This window comes from Hibiscus syriacus, unplaced genomic scaffold, assembly GCF_006381635.1.
Source record: "Hibiscus syriacus cultivar Baekdansim isolate YM2019G1 unplaced genomic scaffold, ASM638163v2 tig00111059_pilon, whole genome shotgun sequence".
In the NCBI taxonomy this organism is placed as follows: Eukaryota; Viridiplantae; Streptophyta; class Magnoliopsida; order Malvales; family Malvaceae; genus Hibiscus; species Hibiscus syriacus.
This window is the reverse complement of record NW_024062966.1, coordinates 2,177,783-2,200,444: the sequence shown is the minus strand read 5'-3', so window position 1 is coordinate 2,200,444 and position 22,662 is coordinate 2,177,783. Positions and strand designations below refer to the sequence as shown.

At 32.6% G+C, this 22,662-nt stretch overlaps 1 protein-coding gene across 1 annotated transcript; it reads right to left on the bottom strand.

The window, feature by feature from the left end:
• Positions 1 to 6,915: 6,915 nt before the first annotated feature.
• LOC120151495 (40S ribosomal protein S25-2) lies at positions 6,916 to 8,363 on the bottom strand. Its single transcript, XM_039163926.1, has 4 exons — positions 8,234 to 8,363; positions 8,058 to 8,132; positions 7,820 to 7,954; positions 6,916 to 7,205 (listed from the first exon to the last, which is right to left on the bottom strand). Exons 1-4 carry the CDS (start codon positions 8,234 to 8,236, stop codon positions 7,092 to 7,094), a joined length of 327 nt encoding a protein of 108 aa, XP_039019857.1. The 5' UTR covers positions 8,237 to 8,363; the 3' UTR covers positions 6,916 to 7,091.
• Positions 8,364 to 22,662: the final 14,299 nt, after the last annotated feature.

The window sequence follows — 22,662 nt, the reverse complement described above, 5'->3', positions numbered from 1 at the left end:
TTCTTTAACCATTTATCCTTTTATAATCAAGATCTTCTTATACATAACCAAACTATATCTTGTCCTTCATACTCCCATACTCTTTTATGTTACGTATACTTATCTCTAATTACCGATCTTCATCTTATCTTCGTAACTTTAATAATCCACTTTACTTATACAAAACCTTATTCTTTAACCTTTAATGTCATTTATCATATAAACAGAAACCAAAAAAAAAATCTTACTCATTTCCAATCAAAATCATATCAACAATAGTTTACTTAACTTATCGAACCCACATTCATTCTCATACACCATGTAATTCACATTGTTAAAACTCAACATTCTAACTTTCTTCATCTTATAAACTGATAACTGGTATATACATTCTTAAACTCTTCTTATCGATCTTTAGCTTTACTTAAACATACAAATCCTCACTTCCTTCACTATATCACATTACTATGATCAAAATATACAACTGTATCCGGATCGACTTCATATTTGGTTATCATAACCTAACAATATCTTATAATTCCAATACATTTCCATCATATAATTTTGTTAGCCATCGTTAACTCTTTCCATTTATAATGCAAACCCCTTATCATATCCACACTCCTGCTTATACACAATACTATCTACACGTCTACTATTCCTTTTCACATATAACCTCTTTAATAAATCTTTCGTGCTATCATAAACTTCACTTCATTACTTTAATTCTTTTATTACCTTTTCCCTTATTCTTTTACATTCCTTTCATACTAATTTATTATTTAACTTATTTATTTCAATCAAAACGTAAACCTTCATCAAACTATCCATAAATATATTCTTTCCATTCAAAATAATTCATCTTCTATTTCCTTCACTTATCAAACCTTCATTCTCACTCATCCATAATACAATTCCTTTGGTTCGAATTCAACCATTCCACTTACCTTTGTCTTATAACTAATCACTGATATATATATTCTTAAACCATTCCTTGGTCTTTTAATATTCTCCAATTAACATCCATCTCCTCCACTTTATCTTGTCCATGTTGTAAAGAAACTATTCTATTTCAGAACGATAAAGTTCATTTAATACTATAATTTCCAATCCGTTTGAACTGATTAGTTTTATTCTCTGGCGGAGAATACAACTAATTCATATCTGGTTTAAAGTTGAAAACTAAAATCTCTACCTTTCTTTGATGGTGCTTAACTTTATGAAACACTAATTTTTTTAATCATCTATGATGTCAAATACTACTATTTGTCATTCTAGGTTTCATCAGAGTTGAGTGACTAGAGTGGTGGATATATATTTACAACTCCATATCAGATGCCCTCGGTGAATGAGGAGGATAGCTACCAAACTCCTAAGCAACTACAACATCCACAACGCAATTGAAACCCAAAAAAACATTATCATTCCAAAACACCACGACATTGACAAGAATTATAGACAACTCATTATTTTTGTATAAAATTAATATTAAATAAGATGTTTGTTATATTTACCTATTCAAATGATGATGGTTTAATTTCGTTTAATCCATCACACTCATTCAAATAAAATATGGAAATCAATCACACCCGTTAAAAAAATAAATAGGCAAACATTCATTCAAATATAACATGGAAATCCATAACGCTCATTCAAAAAATAATAAATAGGAAAAACCAAACATTCATTCTTCATTAATTGAAATTAAAAAAAATAAATTCAAATATTTGTTTATTTGTTCATTCAAATACAAATACAAATACATATATGATTACTGATGATGCTTATATCTTGGTAGATTTGGACACTTTTTTTAATGCCCTTCACCTTACATAATCTGTATCTCTTCGGTTGACCTTTCTCTTTACTATAAAAATCCATATTGGTATGAATATGAGTGGACTCAGGTCGACTCTTTGGACTTTTATGAAGTATTGGATTTGACAGTCATTCGTCATGATCCTTTTTCGACCAATATGATTCATAAGGGATATGTCCAAATACATAATTGTAGACATTTAATATGTTATTTAGGTGAAAGCACTCATAAACATAAGTATATGCATTTATACCAACATACATACATGCAACGACTGCATGAGCATAATGATATCTCCAAGCATAAAAGCGACCAGAGTTGTACCATCTGTGTCATAAATCAACTCTAAATGTTTAACATTCTCCATTCGTTACGATATATGCATGATACAAAAAAGTATGGCCAATTTGATCGAAGTTATAAACAAACATTGAGGTTGTCAATCGCTCATTTTCTTCCATTGCTTCCACCACTGTATGAGCCTAAGTATGACCTATATTTATGAGACACTCAATTTCTCTCTCGTTATCATACTAAACCTTAGCCAACCTAAAGTATGTCTCTTTCATCACACTCGTTATTGGGAGATGATGTGTACCTTTTGATACTAAATTAACGGCCCCGGCGAGGTTTGTTGTCATGTTCCTGTATCTTCGACCACCATCATATGCTTGCGACCATTTTTCCTACATAATTCTTGAAGCCTATTTCTAAACACACTCACCATAAATCACCTTTAAATTCTCCAACCTCTTATCAAAATTTGGTTGGCATAGTTCGTATCATCATAATATATATTATGTTAAAGATCAATTAAAAACACATAAATAGATACAACCATATTAAAAATAAAATAAAACTCACTCATACTTATTATTTCGCTGTGAATGTGAGCGTTATGAAACTGATCGATATTGTTCTTACTAATATGACATATATAAAATGTGGAATATACACTTGGAGGTATCCAATGACTTCTTGGTCGTTCAATTGGCGCCAAAATACCCATTCCTAGATCAGATATCAAGAAAACTCCATCTTCTCGAATAACATATTGACCTAGATTGGTCAAAATGAAATTTCAAGCCTATGTTGTCTTTCATTCAACAATGATGAATGCAACTGAGAATATATTTTGTTCACCATCTTGCGCAACTGCTATCAATAATACATGTTTATATTCACCATACAACCACGTACCATCTACTTTGACAACATGTTTGTAAAATGGAAATCTTTCTATGCATGACTTGAATGCCCAAAAAGAGTATACGAAATATTTTCTTCCCTAGAGCAAGTTGATCTTCTTTGTTGTATGCAAACATGGTTTGAGACTTCACTATGGTTCCTAGGATGAATCACTTCATTGTTTGTATCAAATTTGGTATCTCATTGTACTATGTATCCCAATCTCCATACGGTAAATTCATTATCTTCAACTTCGCATTCCAAACCTTTTCGTATATTACATGGTATACAAACTGGCTTCGAATAGATGTAACTAACATTGAACTAGGGATCCTTAGATTTCTTTTCAACCAATACTTTCACATATTCACATATTACATCGATTTCCAATAGTCAATGGTCTTGTTTGATGGAGTTCCGTAAACATGTGTGAGGACTATTGTACCTTGTGATGACCCAAGCATCGTGTCTCTAAATTTTCGACACTTTGGTCTTCCACTTACACTCTGGGCCATATTTAACATACTTCATATATATGGTTTTCTGGTTGGACTCTACAACTTGGACATCAACATGGCCTTTGATTGAATACTTTTTAATTGCCAACGTAACTTCATTTTTTTCTTATAAATTGTATCCCGATTAAAAATTCACCCGAATTTTCTAGTGGTTCAACCATGTGATATGGAGTTAAATGTGACATGTCTAGGAATTTAGGTGCCCTCATCGCATCATAATCTATCTCGTACATATGAGGGGTAAGTTGATACAGTGCTAGAACTTTATCTATGGCCAAATCAGATGCACCACCACCGCATAAATCATCATCGTCAGTCAAACTGGTTCCTCATTTTCTTCATCTTCGCCAGAATCATCATGTATTTCTCTCCATCGATTTTTGGCATCAACATCAACATTCAATTCCGAATGATGTATGTTTTTCTCCCCATACTTTGCTGCTATGGATGTCCCACTGACCTTATTTCCACTTTCTAATAGTGCCATAAAGTTATTTATCGACCTATATGTCGAGTCATCAAACTCACTTCTGAAAGCCATTTTAGATTAATTTCCATCCCATTTCTTGATAACCCAAAAACATAAGATATGTTATGCACCTCAATAAATAACTTAATAACTGCAATATTTGTTAACTCATGTAATCCAATCATGGTTATAATATCCTTATCTTTTTCAAGTGGTACTGCAACATATCTAACTAGATTGAGACATACCATAAACCTATACTTTAAACCATCAATTGTAGCTCAAATTTTTCTTTTTATCCTTTGCTTCTTTTCTACAAATGTGATTTCCATTTTGAACATCATATTTATAGGTCTTTCAGATTGGAAAACAACTCCCATCTTATTTTCCATTATATGTCCAATGTAATGGACAATCTTGAAAAAGTTGTTGCTCATGTTTTCTACAAATTAAAAAATTTGTATAGAATAAAAAATACAGGTACATATACTATGATCATAACATGATAACAATAAATCGTAAAATTATTATACAATATATAAATATTAATCAAATAATACATAACTATAAATCGTAAATTACAACTACAACTTACTTAACTGTTTCTTCCAACAACTTGATTTCAAAACAATATTTTAATCTTCTTTACAAATGCTCCCCTCTATCAAATGCTCTCTATCAATTGCTCTTCCTTTCAATCTTTTTTTTTTATGAAATCCATTTCAAGAACTCCTTCACATATACATATATAACTGAATTTTTTTATGTTGAAGTTGTTTAATTGACTAGAGTATAGGTTAAAGATGATTTTTTATGTTACAGGGTATAGACTGCATGAAGGGTATGGGTTAGAGTTGATATGAGAATCAATACTCGAAACAACTGGGTTGTAGGGAGGGAGACACATTGAAGTCCTGATGTTTATCATTTTCAACATTGTAGACGCATTGTCTTCATGGCATCACCCTAAGTCGTATATACCACCATGCTTTTTCCCTACAATTGTAGCATTCGCCCTACCCCAACAATTAATATATCTATATCATTATTTTAAACATTATTATTGTAAAAATTTAGCCCACTCAAGTGGTAAAAAATTAATATTATTTATATAAAATTTTGAGTAAATTAGGTGTTTAGTATCTAAATTATTAATTTTGATCTGTTTTAGTATCAAATTTTTTTATTTTTTTCAAAATCATACCTAACGTTTAATTTTTCTTTTATTTTAGTACACCACCATTAAAAATTTAACAGACAGGGCTCACTGGTCGCCACGTCTACAGTCGTCGGCCATCGTATTTGTCGGCTAATAAAGCCCAAACTTTCTAGCTTGCACTTTTTCGACCCCTGAACTCGTTTCCATCCTCTATTTTATTGAAAAATGCCTCAATCTCCCCAAATCAACGATGGACTCTTCAATTTTTTCATGCTCCAATCTCCATGGTTCACAGTCCGATGGGCCTGAAACTAGACTATGTTGATTGACTCGTCATTTTCTCATGGTACACCATTCAGATTGATCGTCCTTCCATCAAAGCTATGTCACGTCAATCCGTCCATTAAGTTTTTAAAAACAAGTATTAAAATAAAACAAAAACAAAATATTAGGTATGATTTTGAAAAAAAAATGAAAGTTTAGATATTAAAACAGACTAAAATTGATAATTAAAATACTAAATGCTAAGTTTATCCTAAAATTTAAAATTTATAAATAAAAAAATAAAAAATAAAACTGAGATCTCGATCAAAATGGAAAATTTTGGATGATGCCCAGAAGGGAAGACAAAGACTGTGAAGATGGAAACAAAGAATAAGGTGACAAAATTTCAAGTGGGAGACTTGTAACATCATTAAAATAGCTTCTCTCTCTCTCTCTCTCTATAAGAACCACAAATGCAAATGGCAAGTTGGTAAAACCAACCGGCGACTTAGGAAAATCATGCCCAAGTGGAATCCTATTTGATCTTCCACTTTCCTTATCAACTTTATTTGAAAAATAGGATAACAAAGCATTTCAGCTTTGGGAAAACTAAGCCCACAAATTTTGTATGAAGTCAAATTCAGTCAAATCCAATACAAACTTGATCAACCACCTTTCAAACTCAACTCTCCAAAGTGAAGTCAGATTTACAAAATATTTGTTTTAAAATTACAAGCGTGTTTTTAAACTAAGAGTCGTCATCAATCTATTAAGTTAGATGTGACCGAGGGATCATTTCGATCATCTCATTTTATGAAAATCAGAGTTCTTCCGATCCAATATGAACAAAATAAAAGAATCTCAAACATACTCCAATAGTCTATTCATACAACGGGGATGCACAAAGATTGAATTTTTTTTGGATCTTTAGATTTAATTTGTGATATTTAGAGTATTTTTAGACAAATTTAAGAGCTTGAAGTGTGGAGTAATAGAAATTTTTAGAGAAATAGAAGAATAGAATAATAATGCTTCAATTTAGTGACGAAGAATATGGACCTTTACAACTAATTGCTGCAACTCATTTGACCCATCTCAATTGAATCGTCAAATGGCAGCCTGAAAAAGGTCCACGTGTCCTAACCTGTCTTCCATTTAACATTAGGATCAAAGACAGTAGAACACAGAAGCAAAAGACATGATGCATATTGCTTGATTAACAAAAACAAATACCACATTGATAAAAATGACAACTCAAAACTGCAATACAAAGAGCAATGCCATTCACCCTTATTATAAAATACTAATAAATCCAATACGTATAACAAATACATCAATACCGAGAACAAAAACAATATATACCAAGATGTATAAACAATTTGTATCAAATTTCAACCCCAAATATTCATAGAACAATATATACAAAGCCAAAAACACATATATGCGACAATCCAATACATACTAAAATCTCATTTTGAGAACAAATTTAGGAAAGCTCAGTAGCCAAAACCATGCAAAATAAATCTGAAAAGAAGTATCCATCAAACCATAACAACAACAAGAACTGTAGCTCACACATAATAGAAAGATCCCATTTGAGTGGGAGTTCTTCAGTAAAAGTAACAATAATTTATAGCAGTCTCATAAAATGGAAATACTGCATAGAACTAAATAAGCAAAAATATAACAAAACATCTAGGTGTTTGTTGCCCTAGTATAAATCTGCTGGCTCGAGTGAGCAGACACCAAACGGATCAATCCTTTTGCCATCAACTCCCTTATGGCCTTCCTTGCAAGTGATCCGTTTATCTGGGCAAAATATGTAAAACCATATTAGACATAATAACAGAATGCTGGCATTCATTTAATGATATTCATGCATGCATGTACAGGCCAACATATATGGGTCAGTAAACTGGATTGTTTCTCAACTCCCAAATAGGTTTGATGAATTCAGTATTTTACTCCCGGGATGCTCCACGTTAAGAACAAATACAAGTCAACAAGGAAAAGGAGCATATCCCCTAGACTCTACCACAAATGCATAAATATACGTACATTAATCAGACAACAAGTTTATGAAAGCATATCCTATTTGTGTATATCACTTCAAATTAGGTTAAATCACATTGCACTTGCTCTATTTAAAGTGATTACAGTACCCATTCTAATAAAGTTCAATATAAATTCTCCTGTGAATAAAAACAAATACACCAGGATAAATCTCAGAAAAAAGAACCCCTATCATCATCTAGTTCTAAGCCCAAATTCATCCATCCATAGATCTCTACCTCCAGACGATTGACAACAACACAGAGATAATCAAACTATAACCATACATAATCGGAAATGCAAAAAATCCAGCAAAAACTATATACAATAAAAAAGGAAAATACAAAACCAAAACAAATGAGAAAACATACCCTCAAACGATCAGATAAAATAGAGGGAGTGATGAGCTTGTACTTAGGAGCCTCGGAAAGAAGTTTATCATAGGTAGCTTGGTCAAACAGCACCATGTTGTTCACCTTCTCCTTTTGCTTTCCCTTGCTCCACTTCTGTAATTACCAAAAAAACCACAAAAGAAGAGAAACCCATTTCTTATATAACTCTGAAATGCATAAAAATCAACCCCATTGAATAGAAATTAAAGGATCTGACCTTCTTCTTTTGCTTGCCACCTCCAGACTTTGCTGGCTTGGAGGAAGGAGGAGGGGCCTTGTCTTTCTTTGGTGCCTGCAAAAAAGAAAGAAGTAAACCCAGAAAATTTAAAACACATTTTGAGTTTGAACTTTGGATTCAATGTTGAAAAGACGAAGATAATCAGAGAAACAAACCATCTAGTCTGCTCAAGCCTCAAAGTGAGAGAAATTGGGGGAAACGGTGGAGGCGCAGTTTTAGGATTTTGAATTTAGGGTGCGACGAAGCTTTTAACTATAGGGGTTTGGTCTATGTTGCCCTAGATAGGGCTACGCCGTCGTTTTATTTCAGTTTTTATTGAGCTAGTGTCGGTTTTGGGCCGCTTAATTGTTTTCCAGCCCATATTTAATAATATAGATTTGTTTAACGAAAATATTTCAGGTAAATTACATATTTAGTATCTATACTATTACTTTTATTTTGTTTTAGTATTTAAATTTTATTTTTTTAAATCATACATAATATTTAGTTTAAGTTTCATTTTGTATCGCACCATCAAAAACTTAAAGGTGATATAAACATAAAGTTTCAAAATCATACCTAAGGTTTCATTTATCAAAAGCATATTGCATATAAAGCCAAACATTTAACATAATTATGAACATATTTAAGTATAACTTTAATGTATTGTATTTGCAAAATTTTCCATTAAAAGGGAGAAAAGTACACAAATAATTAGTCTTAGTCCCCAACTATAAATAAAACACGAAAAAATAATTAAAATTATTTACTTTTTATTTACTTTTTAGCATGTTGGTAAATAAAAGAGAATAAAATTAAAAAGGAAAATCAGTGGGAATCCAACGTATGTTTGAACTGAGAGTGTTGGCATGTAACCTAACCAATGGTATTGTCAACACGCCTTTTCGTCCTACTAGAATTCAAACTCCTAAAAATAGGATAGAATTTTGCTAGGATTTAAAAAATAGGATAGAGTTCTACTATGATTTAAACTCCTAAAGATAGGATCCACAAGCACTATAAATAGCCATTGTAACTCACTATTGTAGGACACGATTTATACACAAAACATAGAGGAAAGCACGGGAAGATACAAAGGCAAAGCTATTGTAAAGGATTCGAAAAGGAAATAAACGGTAGCATTTTCTTTTTTCTTTCTTTTGCATGTGCAAATTATTTTTTTGAGATTTGGTTCGAATAACCCAAAACGTGGGTTGCGCCGATGACCAAAATGGGTGGGGTTTCGAAGTTTCGAACCTAGATCTACCCCGAGGCTTATTTTTAAAAACCGGTTTGATTTTCGGTTAAAGGAGGGAAAGAGCTTTTTAAAAATCTATATTAGTCCCTTTATTTATTATATGGATATTTTATTCATTTATTTTTATTATTCATGTTATTATTATTATATGTATATATATATATTAAATTATTTTCATTTGATTTTTACTATATTTTATATTATTATATATATATTTCTTTAATATTTTACTTATAAGTCTAATATTACTATATATATATTAAATTATCTTTATCTAGTCGTATATATTTTTATACTTTTAATAGTTTATTTATATACATATTATTAAATATATATATTCTTAATTATTTTATTTGATTATTTTTTATCTATGTAATATATCTTATAACTTTATATATTTATATTATTTTTTATTATTTTCGTTTTTTTTCATTATTATTATATTATTTTTTTTAAAAAACCTTGTGTCTTTATCATTATCATTATTAAACATTATATATACTACTAACCTAGAGGGCCCATTTTTTGTCTTATTTCTTACTAGAGCCCCCCATTTTCGGTGAATTGGGAGGGTAGTTTTTCTATTTTTAAGTATTTGGTGTACATATATAGCTTATTTATTTTATTAATACTTTGATATATATATATTTATATTTTTTCCTTTTTCAAATATTACTATATATAATTATTACTTTACTATTTTTTCTTATCTTACTTACTTATTTTATTTATTTTATTTTTCCCTTGTATCTTATTTGTTTTCTTTACCTTGTTTATATAACACATTCTCGATTTTTTTTCAAATCAATCAAGGGTAAGTAATTAGGATCGAAACTTTACCTTTTAATTTAACTTGTTATTTTTCTTAATTAAGACAACTGGAAATTACGTAGTACCGAAAGGGCGGTTTAAGGGTGCTAATCCTTCCTTGACCGTAACCGACTCCCGAACCCGACATATTTCTGGTAAGACGCAGATCAGGTAAGAAATAGGGTATCCGATCAACCCATTTATTTTTAAATAAATGATCGGTGGTGACTCCAATCCACATTTTTCAAGTCGAAGCCCAATTCCGGGGCCCAACCGAAAGACGGTTGCGACAGCTTGGCGACTCCGCTGGGGACCGTAAGTGAGTCAGGCTAAGGTAATTTCCAGTTGTTTTTTAATGAAAAGGGTAAGTTTAAATTTTAAGGTAACATTTCGATCCTTATTGCTTACTTTTGATTATATTTTCGAAGTAAATAGTTGTACTGACCGTTTTTTAATGATTTCAGCCCTTAAAGATTTTTCATCTAAAGGCTCTATACCCGAGCTCCGAACCCTATTTAAGTGGGGGTGAAAGCGACGCCTTCGTGTGAATTTATTCTCCGTATGGGCCTAGCAAGTAACCTTCGGGATTCATATACCTTATGCCTTCGTGTGAATTTATTCTCCGTATGGGCATAAGGGAATGTTTCCTCTCGAGTTTAACTTAGTCCACACAAGCCTGTGATGGGTTTAGGACTAAGGGTCTGGCAAGCCCAAGGGGGCACCAGCAAGGAGAACTCGGGTACCATTTTTAACACCTAAATCGGGAGACCATGGAGAATTAGAGCCCACCCCAAAACCTCATTCCAAACCCTAGGCTGCTTTGTTTCCTGCTTTAGTTTCTGTTCAAAGCATGCGAACTAGACAAATATGCGGTTAGGATTTGTTTGAAAGTAGCATGCGAGATAGAGATCATGTACGTGTAGGAATAATAAGCATGTGGGGTAGATATCATGTGGGGTAGGACTTTCATTTTTATGATCGTTTTTTATTATTTTTTTCACCTCACTAACTCTTTTCATCTTTCTTTTATTTTATTTTATTTTATTTTCATCACTTGCATCATAAAAGAGGTCATTGATCCACTAAAACGTGTTTGTTAAAATTCGAATAATCTGAATCCATGGACAAAGGTGTTGTAATACAAGAGATTAAAAACCCCGAGGTACGACTATGGTTCGAGAAGACTCAGAAGAAAAAGGGAGACAGTCTTCAAGGAAGCTATGTGTCAGAGCTGGTTAGCTACGCCTATATCAGCCTAAAACAGAATAATGTGCAAAGAACTTCGAGACATCTGAGATAGTTGGAAGAATGATCGGAAACAGAAGTTCAGTCAGCGGTATGGTGACATTGTATTTTTGCTTCATGTTAAGACCAATGAGCCCTTAATCAGAGTCTTGGTTCAATTTTGGAACCTGGGATACAGTTGCTTCACTTTTAACCAGGAGGACATGGTACCTACCATCGAGGAGTATACTACACTATTGCACTGTGAAAGCATTAAACTGGAGCGAGCCTACATCAAACACATCAAGAGTGAGCCTTTCAAGAACGGGCTGGCTAAGATTGCAGGAGTTGATGAAAAATGGGTGACTGACCGACTCCGAAACAAAGGTAACGGGCAAGGAATTGAGTGGATCCACATAAGGGAACTAATGAAGGACCACCTTGATGAATGGAAGACTATAGACCTTTTTGCACTAGGTCTGGATGGCTTGATCATCTTTCCAAAGGTTTTGGGATGCATTGACGCAGCCGTGGTGGAACTGTTTGAGCAACTTCCGAAACGAGTCAACCCAGCACCGACCATCTCAGCCGAGACCTTTTGGTCTCTCAACCATTACCGAAGACCTGGCGGAGGTAGATTCATTGGATGTGTTCAGTTCCTTCAAGTCTGGATTCACATCCACTTCTGGAAGACTAATGGGGTTGCCTACTGTAGATTTAACACTACGTATTCACCTTTGTGAGAGTTCATCACCATGACATGACATGAAGGCGCTTTAAAAGAGAAATGGATGAAAGTCTTCACTCATCTTCAGGACCGGGATATTACCTGGAGAGCCCCCTGGTTGTTCCTCAGTGATGTTCTTTTCAAGTGTGGGAATTCTGACACTATGACCCTATTTGGACTTTGAGGTGCAGTTGGGTATGCTCCGTTGTTGGCACTTAGACAGTATGGGGCACATCAGTTTGTCCCAGCAACATATGGATTTTCTATATCAGAGTTTATGTATCACAGTGACAGTTATAAGAAGATGATCAAAGAAGCAGTCGAGTCATGGAAGAAAGTATCTTGGATGGATGTCTAGAAGATTTAGTTCGAACATACCTTTTATTGTTTTTATATCTCTTACAAGATAAAATATTTTTGTCTGAATAAGGATTATTTATAATAATGGACACTTTTCTGGATCAATGCCTCGAACATTTCATGCATTCTTGCATTTTGCATTTTTGCCTTTTTGCATTTTCATCTACAATTTTAAGCATTTTCACAAACATGAAATTAGGTCATGAAGGACTCGATGAAGCGAATTTAACCACATGGAAGCAAGATTGTAACATTAAAGAGCCTAATTAGCTGATGATAGGACAAAGCCGGCCATGATGATCTAAGAAAAGAATCCTCGTATCCTAAGGACTACGATGTTGAAGCTGTTAGCTGTTACCACATAAGAAGCCCCAAACATTCCTCTGAGAACTATAAGGCATTGAAGCGCAAGATCCAAAACCTGATGGATTCAGGGCATAAAAAGCCGAAGAAGGGACATGACATATACCATTTGCACTTAGAGGATTGTTTTGTTTGAACACGTCTCTGATCTTTCATGTTTGCTTAATCTGTTAAACGATTGAATTTATGCTACTTTCTAAGGTGGAGCAATTGAACGAGTTTTAATCTTTAGGTCTTCGAATATTAAATGAATTAAGGATTCTTTTAATTCTTCAAGAATTATAGATTTTTGACATATGACAAGATTATACATTTCTTATCCTGTCTCAAACCCCAGAATAAAATACCTTGATTCTTTGCCCAAATAACTCATGGTCATTACCAAAAAGACCAAATTTTGACATTACCTCCCTTTGAAATTCTTGAACATTGCCTTTATCTTTTTATACACCCATACTTTCTTTGAGTCAATAAGATCACACCACTGCCTTTTTAGACTCAAAATTGACATTTTAACCCAAGGCATTGAGTTGTTCATCTGAACATGAGATTTATTCTAAAGACACAACTTGGGGCATCTTGCGGGGAGCTTGAACATTGAGACATCTGGGGAAAAAAGAAGAATTCATCCGAAATAATTCTATCACGCGTTAATTACACTGTTTTCATGTGAATAGAATTAATCCTGAAAATCTATCCCCCTGGGGATACCTTTTCTGTGAGGACTTCCATGTTTGAAATGATGAACGGCTTTCTTTCTTTATTCCTTCACAACAGGAGAAAATATATATCCCTTGTGTCCCCTTTTGAGCCTATATTATTTTTCTTCTGATTCAACCCTAACCAAGGATCACCCTCCACACTGGGGGGCAATGTGGAAGAAATCTGCTCACATGAGTGAAGACATCAATCCAAAGGAGTTACCAAAAGGTGAACCAGATGCCAAGTGCAAATATTTAATCAGAATAAAAAGGGCAAAAAGAAAAAAAAGAAAAAAAAAAAGCAAAAAAGAACAAAAAGAAAAAAGAAAAAGGGACAAAAACACATGCAAAGATTCCCTAAAGACAAATGGCACATCAAGCTTCAAACTACGAGATTGATCAAGCACAATCATTCCCGAATCACTTCACTCGAAGATCATAGAGCATCAAGAGAAGAGACATTTTGAGCAAGACAAGATTAAAGGCATCAGAATGAATTGATCCTTGGTTCAACACCCTGAAACACTTGTTTGGGCCTATTTATCCTTTTCTTTCATAACCATGAACCCTGGCCTACATTACGTGCCTTAAAAGTCCTTTCTATTCATACATGGATTTCTAAACAGGAGAGACTATCTTCAGATTTCATCCCGCCCATCAGGATTAATCTTTGTTTGCAAAAAACAATGTAATTAATGTATGATAGAGAAAAATAACAAAGGGGGGTTCAAGACGTAAATCCTGAATAACGTCTTGAAACCAAAGGAGTGTTCGAGTTGAAAACCTGAAAAGGTGGCTCGAATATAAAAATTGTGCAACTGAGGCGATCACACAAATTCCTCGATAAGGCATCACACAATCCGAGTGTGACCATAAAAGCTGGGAGTCGGAGAACACTTCTAGTAGATGAGCATGCAAGCTACCCCATCAAACCTTTGAGCATCAAATGTCAAACCATTTAGCATCAAATGAACAAAAATGTCAAACCTTTGACCAAACACAATAACCTGAGACTTTTTATCCTTTCTTTGCTTGACCATTTCCCAAAAATAGCTTTGATCTTGGCACATGTCAAATAGCTATAATTTATTGAAGGATTAACATTGTAATTAATTCTTTGATATCCGATGAACTCTAGTTTTATGATTTGTCTCAATTGTAAAACCGTGAAAGTGACAATATTTTCAAAACTTTGGATCAAACATCTTTCAAAACTCTTTTAATTGATATTTTCAGAACTTTGAAAATAAAAGAGAAAGAAAAACATTTTTTTCAAACAAGACAGTCTCTCTAGAGTGGATCTTGGTAAATGACATGTGACTCTTAGACATAAAGCTCGTGCTCAGAATCAATGATGAAGCAAGAAATGAGGAACATTTGGGGTATCTTTGAAGATTCAACATCAAATATTGGGGCATTTTTTGATATTGGGGCATCTTTGGGGATTCAACATCCTAATGCAAATTATCAGACCTTTTTCAGGAGATAAAATATAACCAATTCATGTTACATGCATCTTATGCATACATTTTAGAGCATCATATCTATCATTTTCTTTCCACGTACATAATTTTTACAGCTTTAGAGTCAAGTTCGACTTCAAGACGAAGGATACTCGATTCAAAAGCACCTTTACAGATTGTTGTCGGTTGTTTAGCTCAGCAGCAAGAAGCTACACTTCAACCAACTCGACAGATAGAAAGATCGACATTCATTTTCAGATTCAACATTTCCAATATAAATTCTGTCTCACTTGAGACAGTGTCATTTAATGCAGATGATTATCTCATTTGAGATTGCTTTTTTAAAACAGACTTTGTCTCACTTGGGACTGTTTTACTCGAAAGAAGATTTATTTCACTCATGATTGTTTTTCTTAAAACAAGATTTGTCTCTCTTGAGACAGTTTCTCTTGAAACATAAACATTGAAAACATTTCCCTTGAAATAAATTTCGTCTCTCTTGAGATAGTTTCCCTTGGAACTAAGTTTTGTCTCTCTTAAGACAGTTTCTCTTGAACCAATTTTCGTCTATTTTGAGACAGTTTCCCTTGAAACAAAACCTTTGAATTTATTTCCCCTAAAACAAATTTTTTCTCCCTTGAGACAATTACTCTTGAAACACAAAATCTTCAAATTTATTTCCCTTAAAACATAATTTTGTTTCCCTTGAGACCGTTTCTCATGAAACAACAGATATCTTTGAGATCGTTTCCCTTGAAACGAATTATATCTCTTTCAAGACAACTTCTTTTGAAGCATCATCTGAACCGTTACACTCAGCTCAGGCACATACTTGAGATGGTCGAGAAGCATTTCTCAAATCAAAAATAGAATGTGCACATCAGATTTAAACATTTGAAGAATTCAAGATCAGGGATCAAAATTTGAAGATTCAAGAATCAAGATTCCAGACAGGCAATTGGAGATCGAGATTTCTCTCCAGAGCCCCAAGATAACATATGTTGCATATGCATTTTAGGCACACCTAAGAGCATTGCATCCATAGCATCACATATATGCATAACTTTTTCAGGTTTTAGCTAGAGTCAATTTCAACTTCGCGGCGAAGGATATTGAACTAAAAGCGACACGATTTGCTCGAGAGTGGATTTTAACTTCACGACGAAGGATATCTAGCTCGAAGCCAAACTTCACAATAAAGGGGTCTCCACGGTTTCAACTTCACGGTGAAGGGAATTGTGTCCACCCGCAACATACAATACTTGGATTTCAACTTCACGACGAAGGATATTCAAGTCAAGGCTCAACTTCACAACGAAGGGGCCATCTGCGATTTCAACTCCACGAAGGAGGATATCGTGGCACTCGAGGCAACACAAGTTCAACTTCACAACGAAGGGACAACTGGTTGTCAACAAACAACTTCTCAATTTCAGAGCCAATTTCAACTTCACAACGAAGGATATTGGACTCCAGACAACGCAAGTTCAACTTCACGACGAAGGGACCGCTGCCTGTCAACAACAACTTCTCAATTTCAGAGCCAATTTCAACTTCACAATGAAGGATATTGGACTTCAGACAATGCAAGTTCAACTTCACGACGAAGGGACCGCTGCCTGTCAACAACTTCTCAATTTTAGAACCAATTTTAACTTCACAATGAAGGATATTGGACTTCAGACAACGCAAGTTCAACTTCACGACGAAGGGACCGCTGCTTGTCAACAACAACTTCTCAATTTCAGAGCCAATTTCAACTTCACAACGAAGGATATTGGACTTCAGACAACGCAAGTTCAACTTCACGACGAAGGGACCGCTGCTTGTCAACAACAACTTCCCAATCGCAGAGCCAATTTCAACTTCACAACGAAGGATATTGGACTCCAGACAATGCAAGTTCAACTTCACGACGAAGGGACCGCTGCTTGTCAACAACAACTTCCCAATCTCAGAGCCAATTTCAACTTCACAACGAAGGATATTGGACTCCAGACAACGCAAGTTCAACTTCACGACGAAGGGACCGCTGCTTGTCAACAAAATTTCATTCAGATTCAATTTCAACTTCACGACGGAGGATATTGGACTCTGAACAATGCTACTTACTTGGATTTCAACTTCACGACGAAGGATATCCAATTTCAGGCTCAACTTCACGACGAAGGGAATCGTGCACACAAGCATCATCCATCTTTAGATAGGATTTCAACTTCACGGCGAAGGATATCCAACTCAAAAAGGGAGTATATGTCAACAAAGACCTTCGAGTTCGACTACGCTCAGCTCCAAGGCACATCATTTACAGCATAACTCAATGCTAGAAGGGTTATCTGCCATCAAAATTGTCGAGTTCGATTCCATTCAGCTCGATGACACATCAATCGCACTACTTTCCGGTTGCAGTCGATGTTTTCAAGTCGAGAAGAGGACCTGGGTTAACCGTGCCTTAGTGACAAGCAACCATTTTCAAACAAAAGCTATATGTCAATGAAGATTTCTGAGTTCGATTCTGATCCAAGGTCTTTAAACCGAGAAGAAGAACGAAGGGCAACGAGAAGCCACGTTCTGATTTAAATTCTGAACTACGGCTTCAATTTCATATCATTCCAAGATGAACTCGGTTTCACGACGGAGGAGTCATCCGAAACTCAATTCGACAGGGAGTTATTGAAACATCAGAGTCAATTTTCAACTCCACCGAACGAAAAGTGTGTCTTTTAATCTTTGCCCTATCCCTGTTACACGACTATGGGCAAAGAGGGGCAGCTGTCAACACGCCTTTTCGTCCTACTAGAATTCAAACTCCTAAAGATAGGATAGAATTTTGCTAGGATTCAAAAAATAGGATAGAGTTCTACTATGATTTAAACTCCTAAAGATAGGATCCACAAGCACTATAAATAGCCATTGTAACTCACTATTGTAGGACACGATTTATACACAAAACATAGAGGAAAGCACGGGAAGATACAAAGGCAAAGCTATTGTAAAGGATTCGAAAAGGAAATAAAAGGTAGCATTTTCTTTTTTCTTTCTTTTGCATGTGCAAATTATTTTTTTGAGATTTGGTTCGAATAACCCAAAACGTGGGTTGCGCCGATGACCAAAATGGGTGGGGTTTCGAAGTTTCGAACCTAGATCTACCCCGAGGCTTATTTTTAAAAACCGGTTTGATTTTCGGTTAAAGGAGGGAAAGAGCTTTTTAAAAATCTATATTAGTCCCTTTATTATTATATGAATATTTTATTCATTTATTTTTATTATTCATGTTATTATTATTATATGTATATATATATTAAATTATTTTCATTTGATTTTTTACTATATTTTATTATTATTATTATATATATATTTCTTTAATATTTTACTTATAAGTCTAATATTACTATATATATTAAATTATCTTTATCTAGTCGTATATATTTTTTATACTTTTAATAGTTTATTTATATACATATTATTAAATATATATTCTTAATTATTTTATTTGATTATTTCTTTATCTATGTAAATATCTTATAACTTTATATATTTATATTATTTTTTATTATTTCATTTTTTTTATTCATTATTATTATATTATTATTTTTTAAAAAACCTTGTGTCTTTATCATTATCATTATTAAACATTATATTATATACTACTAACCTAGAGGGCCCATTTTTTTTTGTCTTATTTCTTACTAGAGCCCCCCATTTTCGGTGAATTGGGAGGGTAGTTTTTCTATTTTTAAGTATTTGGTGTACATATATAGCTTATTTATTTTATTAATACTTTGATATATATATATATTTATATTTTTTCCTTTTTTCAAATATTACTATATATAATTATTACTTTACTATTTTTTCTTATCTTACTTACTTATTTTATTTATTTTATTTTTCCCTTGTATCTTATTTGTTTTCTTTACCTTGTTTATCTAACACATTTCTCGATTTTTTTTCAAATCAATCAAGGGTAAGTAATTAGGATCGAAACTTTACCTTTTAATTTAACTTGTTATTTTTCTTAATTAAGACAACTGGAAATTACGTAGTACCGAAAGGGCGGTTTAAGGGTGCTAATCCTTCCTTGACCGTAACCGACTCCCGAACCCGACATATTTCTGGTAAGACGCAGATCAGGTAAGAAATAGGGTATCCGATCAACCCATTTATTTTTAAATAAATGATCGGTGGCGACTCCAATCCACAATTTTCAAGTCGAAGCCCAATTTCGGGGCCCAACCGAAAGACGGTTGCGACAGGTATAATTCTCAAAAAGATCGTTTCATTACCTATTTATTAATTTATGTGGATTGTCGCTCTCATGTTATGTTATTGAACGTCGGTTTTGCATTGTTTTTTAAAAGTAACTTTTAAAAATGTCGTAGAAAAGAATTTTTAAAAATATTTTTTAAAATATAATTTAAATTTAACTGTTGAAGATTATTGTTAAAAATGATTTTAAAAAGATAAAATATCAATTTTAGATATTATATTGTAAATTAAAAATATATCATTTAAAAAAATTTGATAGAAAGATTATAGTTTTATTAAAAATAAAAAATATATAGAATTACATGAACTAAATTATAATTAGGACATTTTCTTATAACCAATGACGCAAAAATTAGTCACCTAGATCATACAAGAACCAAAAAAGATAAAGGCTAAAAAAACTAACCAATGCTCAAATAAATAAAAATAAGAACAAATCTGGTTGTATCGACAAACGAACCATAAAATGAAATGAAACTATTGAAAGACAATAGACAAATCGCAAATTAGAGTCAAGCGACGTGAGAAAACCATCTACGAACACAAAACGCATGTCCAAATCAATCTAATGATCCAAAACAGAAAAGACCAACATGATAACAAATAAGCTCCATATTGTTCAGTCGTTGTAGACACCCATTTTTGTTTGGGTTTTAGTTATTATTATTATTATTATATTATTATTATTATTATTATTATTATTATTATTATTGTTATTATAATAATAATTATTATATATTGAAAACTAAACATTAATTTTATATACATCTTTTTTGTAGGCTACCAATCAACCAAATTTCAAGCCCAATCGATCAAAACTCATTTACCCTTTAACCCAAACTCAAAATAGACCCAACTTAAACCCTAGCCCAAAACCAAACTAACCCTAACCTAAACCTAGCTACCAACCATCGCCGACCTACCAGCCTGATGCTGCTGCTGTCACGCTTGTCACTGCCACCGACGATAGTTCCCTCTGCACCACCGATCACTATCACCTCATCATAGCAAAAAACATGTCTATCAATCAAATAAAATGCCAAAATTAGTAAAAAAAAATCCTAAACGTATTTTTAATACGTTTTACTCATAAGAGACAAAAATTGAATCCATGATCGTCAATCACTAAGAATAAGGTCATCATATTCTATCTTCTCAAGCACAAGAACAGAGCCATCAAACAACATGCAACACCATAAAATGGGGGATTCGAACAAAGAAAGAGGAAGAGGGATTCGATAAAAAAGAGGAGCTCCAACCGAAAAAGAAAGAAAACCGAAAAAAATCAGAAGAAAAGAAAAAGGGATTACAAGAGAGAGTCTTAATGTTTTGAAGAAAAAAAAAGCTTTACCTAGAGTGGATTATCACTTCAAAAGACAAAAGTGTAGCCTTTTTTGTTTCTAAGTTCGTAAATGGGTGTTTAGGGAGTCACTGGCCCCTCATTGGAGCCATGTGTGGAAGCGATCGGCGGGGAAAGTTTTCCCTCTCTCGGTCGAGTTGAAAGAAAAAGAGAGAAAATAGAGGAGATGAGAAAACGGGTGGGGAAGAAAATGATGGGATTAGGTTTAAAATATTTATAAAAGGAATATTTATGTGGTTTCCAAAACAACTTAGTTTTGATGGTTAGGGCAACCATGCCAAATTTCAGGATCTATTTGGGCATGAAAGGCTTCTAAGTTTGTAAGCTTTTCTTTTAGTCATTAATTGAAACTTGGATTTCTTTAAATTTAGCCTTTAAATTTGATACACGTTGCATTTCGGTCACTATCTTTAATTTTGTGGATTATTTACATGTTCAACGCTGGCTAGTTTCGTTTCTTTTGATTTAGTCATTAAATTTAAATGTATTATTACATATTTGGCCACTATTTTTATTGTGTATTCGATATTTATCCCTAAATTATTAATACTCGGATTTTGAGATTTTTTTTATTCGCAAAGTTTTATATTTTAGTCCAATTTTAGCATTTATATTATTTTTACTATATATCTTATATCTTTTACTATTATGTATCATATATATGTTTATTTAATAGATTTTGATCCCTATTTATTGTATGTATATATTCTATTTTTGAATATGGTTGTTTATGTGTGTATATTCTTATTGTTTTTACTATTTGAATATTACTAATTCTTCTTGTGTCTTATTTATTTTATCTTGTCTTATTTATTAATGTAAAATATTCTTTTTTTTTTGTAAACGCTGTTATAAGTTATATGTTATAATATATTATATTTATGTACTATGGTAATATATATATATACATTATATTTGCTTTATACATGCATTTTATAAATATACACATACTCCTTTTCATTTTTAATAATAAAATTATTTTCATAAAAATAACATCTTTAATATTTTAAATATATTTATAATATAATATACTGAATATTTCGTTAAAGATGACTTTTTGTATAAATATATATTTTTATACTTTATTATTGATTATTTATATTCTATAATGTTTAGACAAAAATATTTTTATTTCCAACAAGGTTACTTTTCTATGTATCTTTGTACATATAAAAAATATTTTAATAGAAAAATTATATTTTATTTTGTGATAATGTCTCGAACAAAGAGCGATCTGTTGGAAAACTTCCAAATACCTGGAGTGTGTTTTTTAAGACGCACGAGTGAAAGACATGCCGTCAATTTCTAAATTAATAATTATAAATATTTTTGTGTCATTTTGCATTATTTATCATTTATTTGATTGATATTATTACATTCTATACATGTCTTTTATTAACGGCTACATTAATAAATCATGCACTCGTTCTCTCCCTTTCAAAAATTATTAAATGTAATGTTGTTTTACGTCGTGGGTTAACGAAATTACATCCAACATAATTGAATTTCAATTTCAGTTAATTTACATAATAAGGGAGAACCATTTTTAAATAAAATCGAATGAATAAAATCGTTTTCATAAAGTCAAATATTTTGCAAAGAAATTCACTCTTTTCATTCAAAAGAATAAAAAGGTCGTAATTTAAATTTTAAATTCGAATATATAAAATTTCATCACTTAGACAATATATAATCAAGAGGTACCAATTTTGGGCATTTTGGGGTGTTAATCTTTATCCACGTGTAATCGACTTTCGAACCGTTAAAAATGAATTTCTGGAAATACGCAGACCAATTCATCTTTTAAATGATTTTTTTTGTTAAAATAAGTTTTTTAGGTATTCGATTTACCTAACTTAAAAGTTGATGGCGACTCCAAATTTACTTCTCAATTTAAAATTAAACGAAAATCCAAATCTTTCAAAATAAAGTTATAATTATTTTTAAATTTAATTATTATTTATAAAAAATAGTCATGATAGTGGAAATGTCAAATCAAACCTTGAGAAAAAAGATAAATAAAAATAACGACTAAACAACTAAAAACTACCAAAAGACAGAGAAAAACGT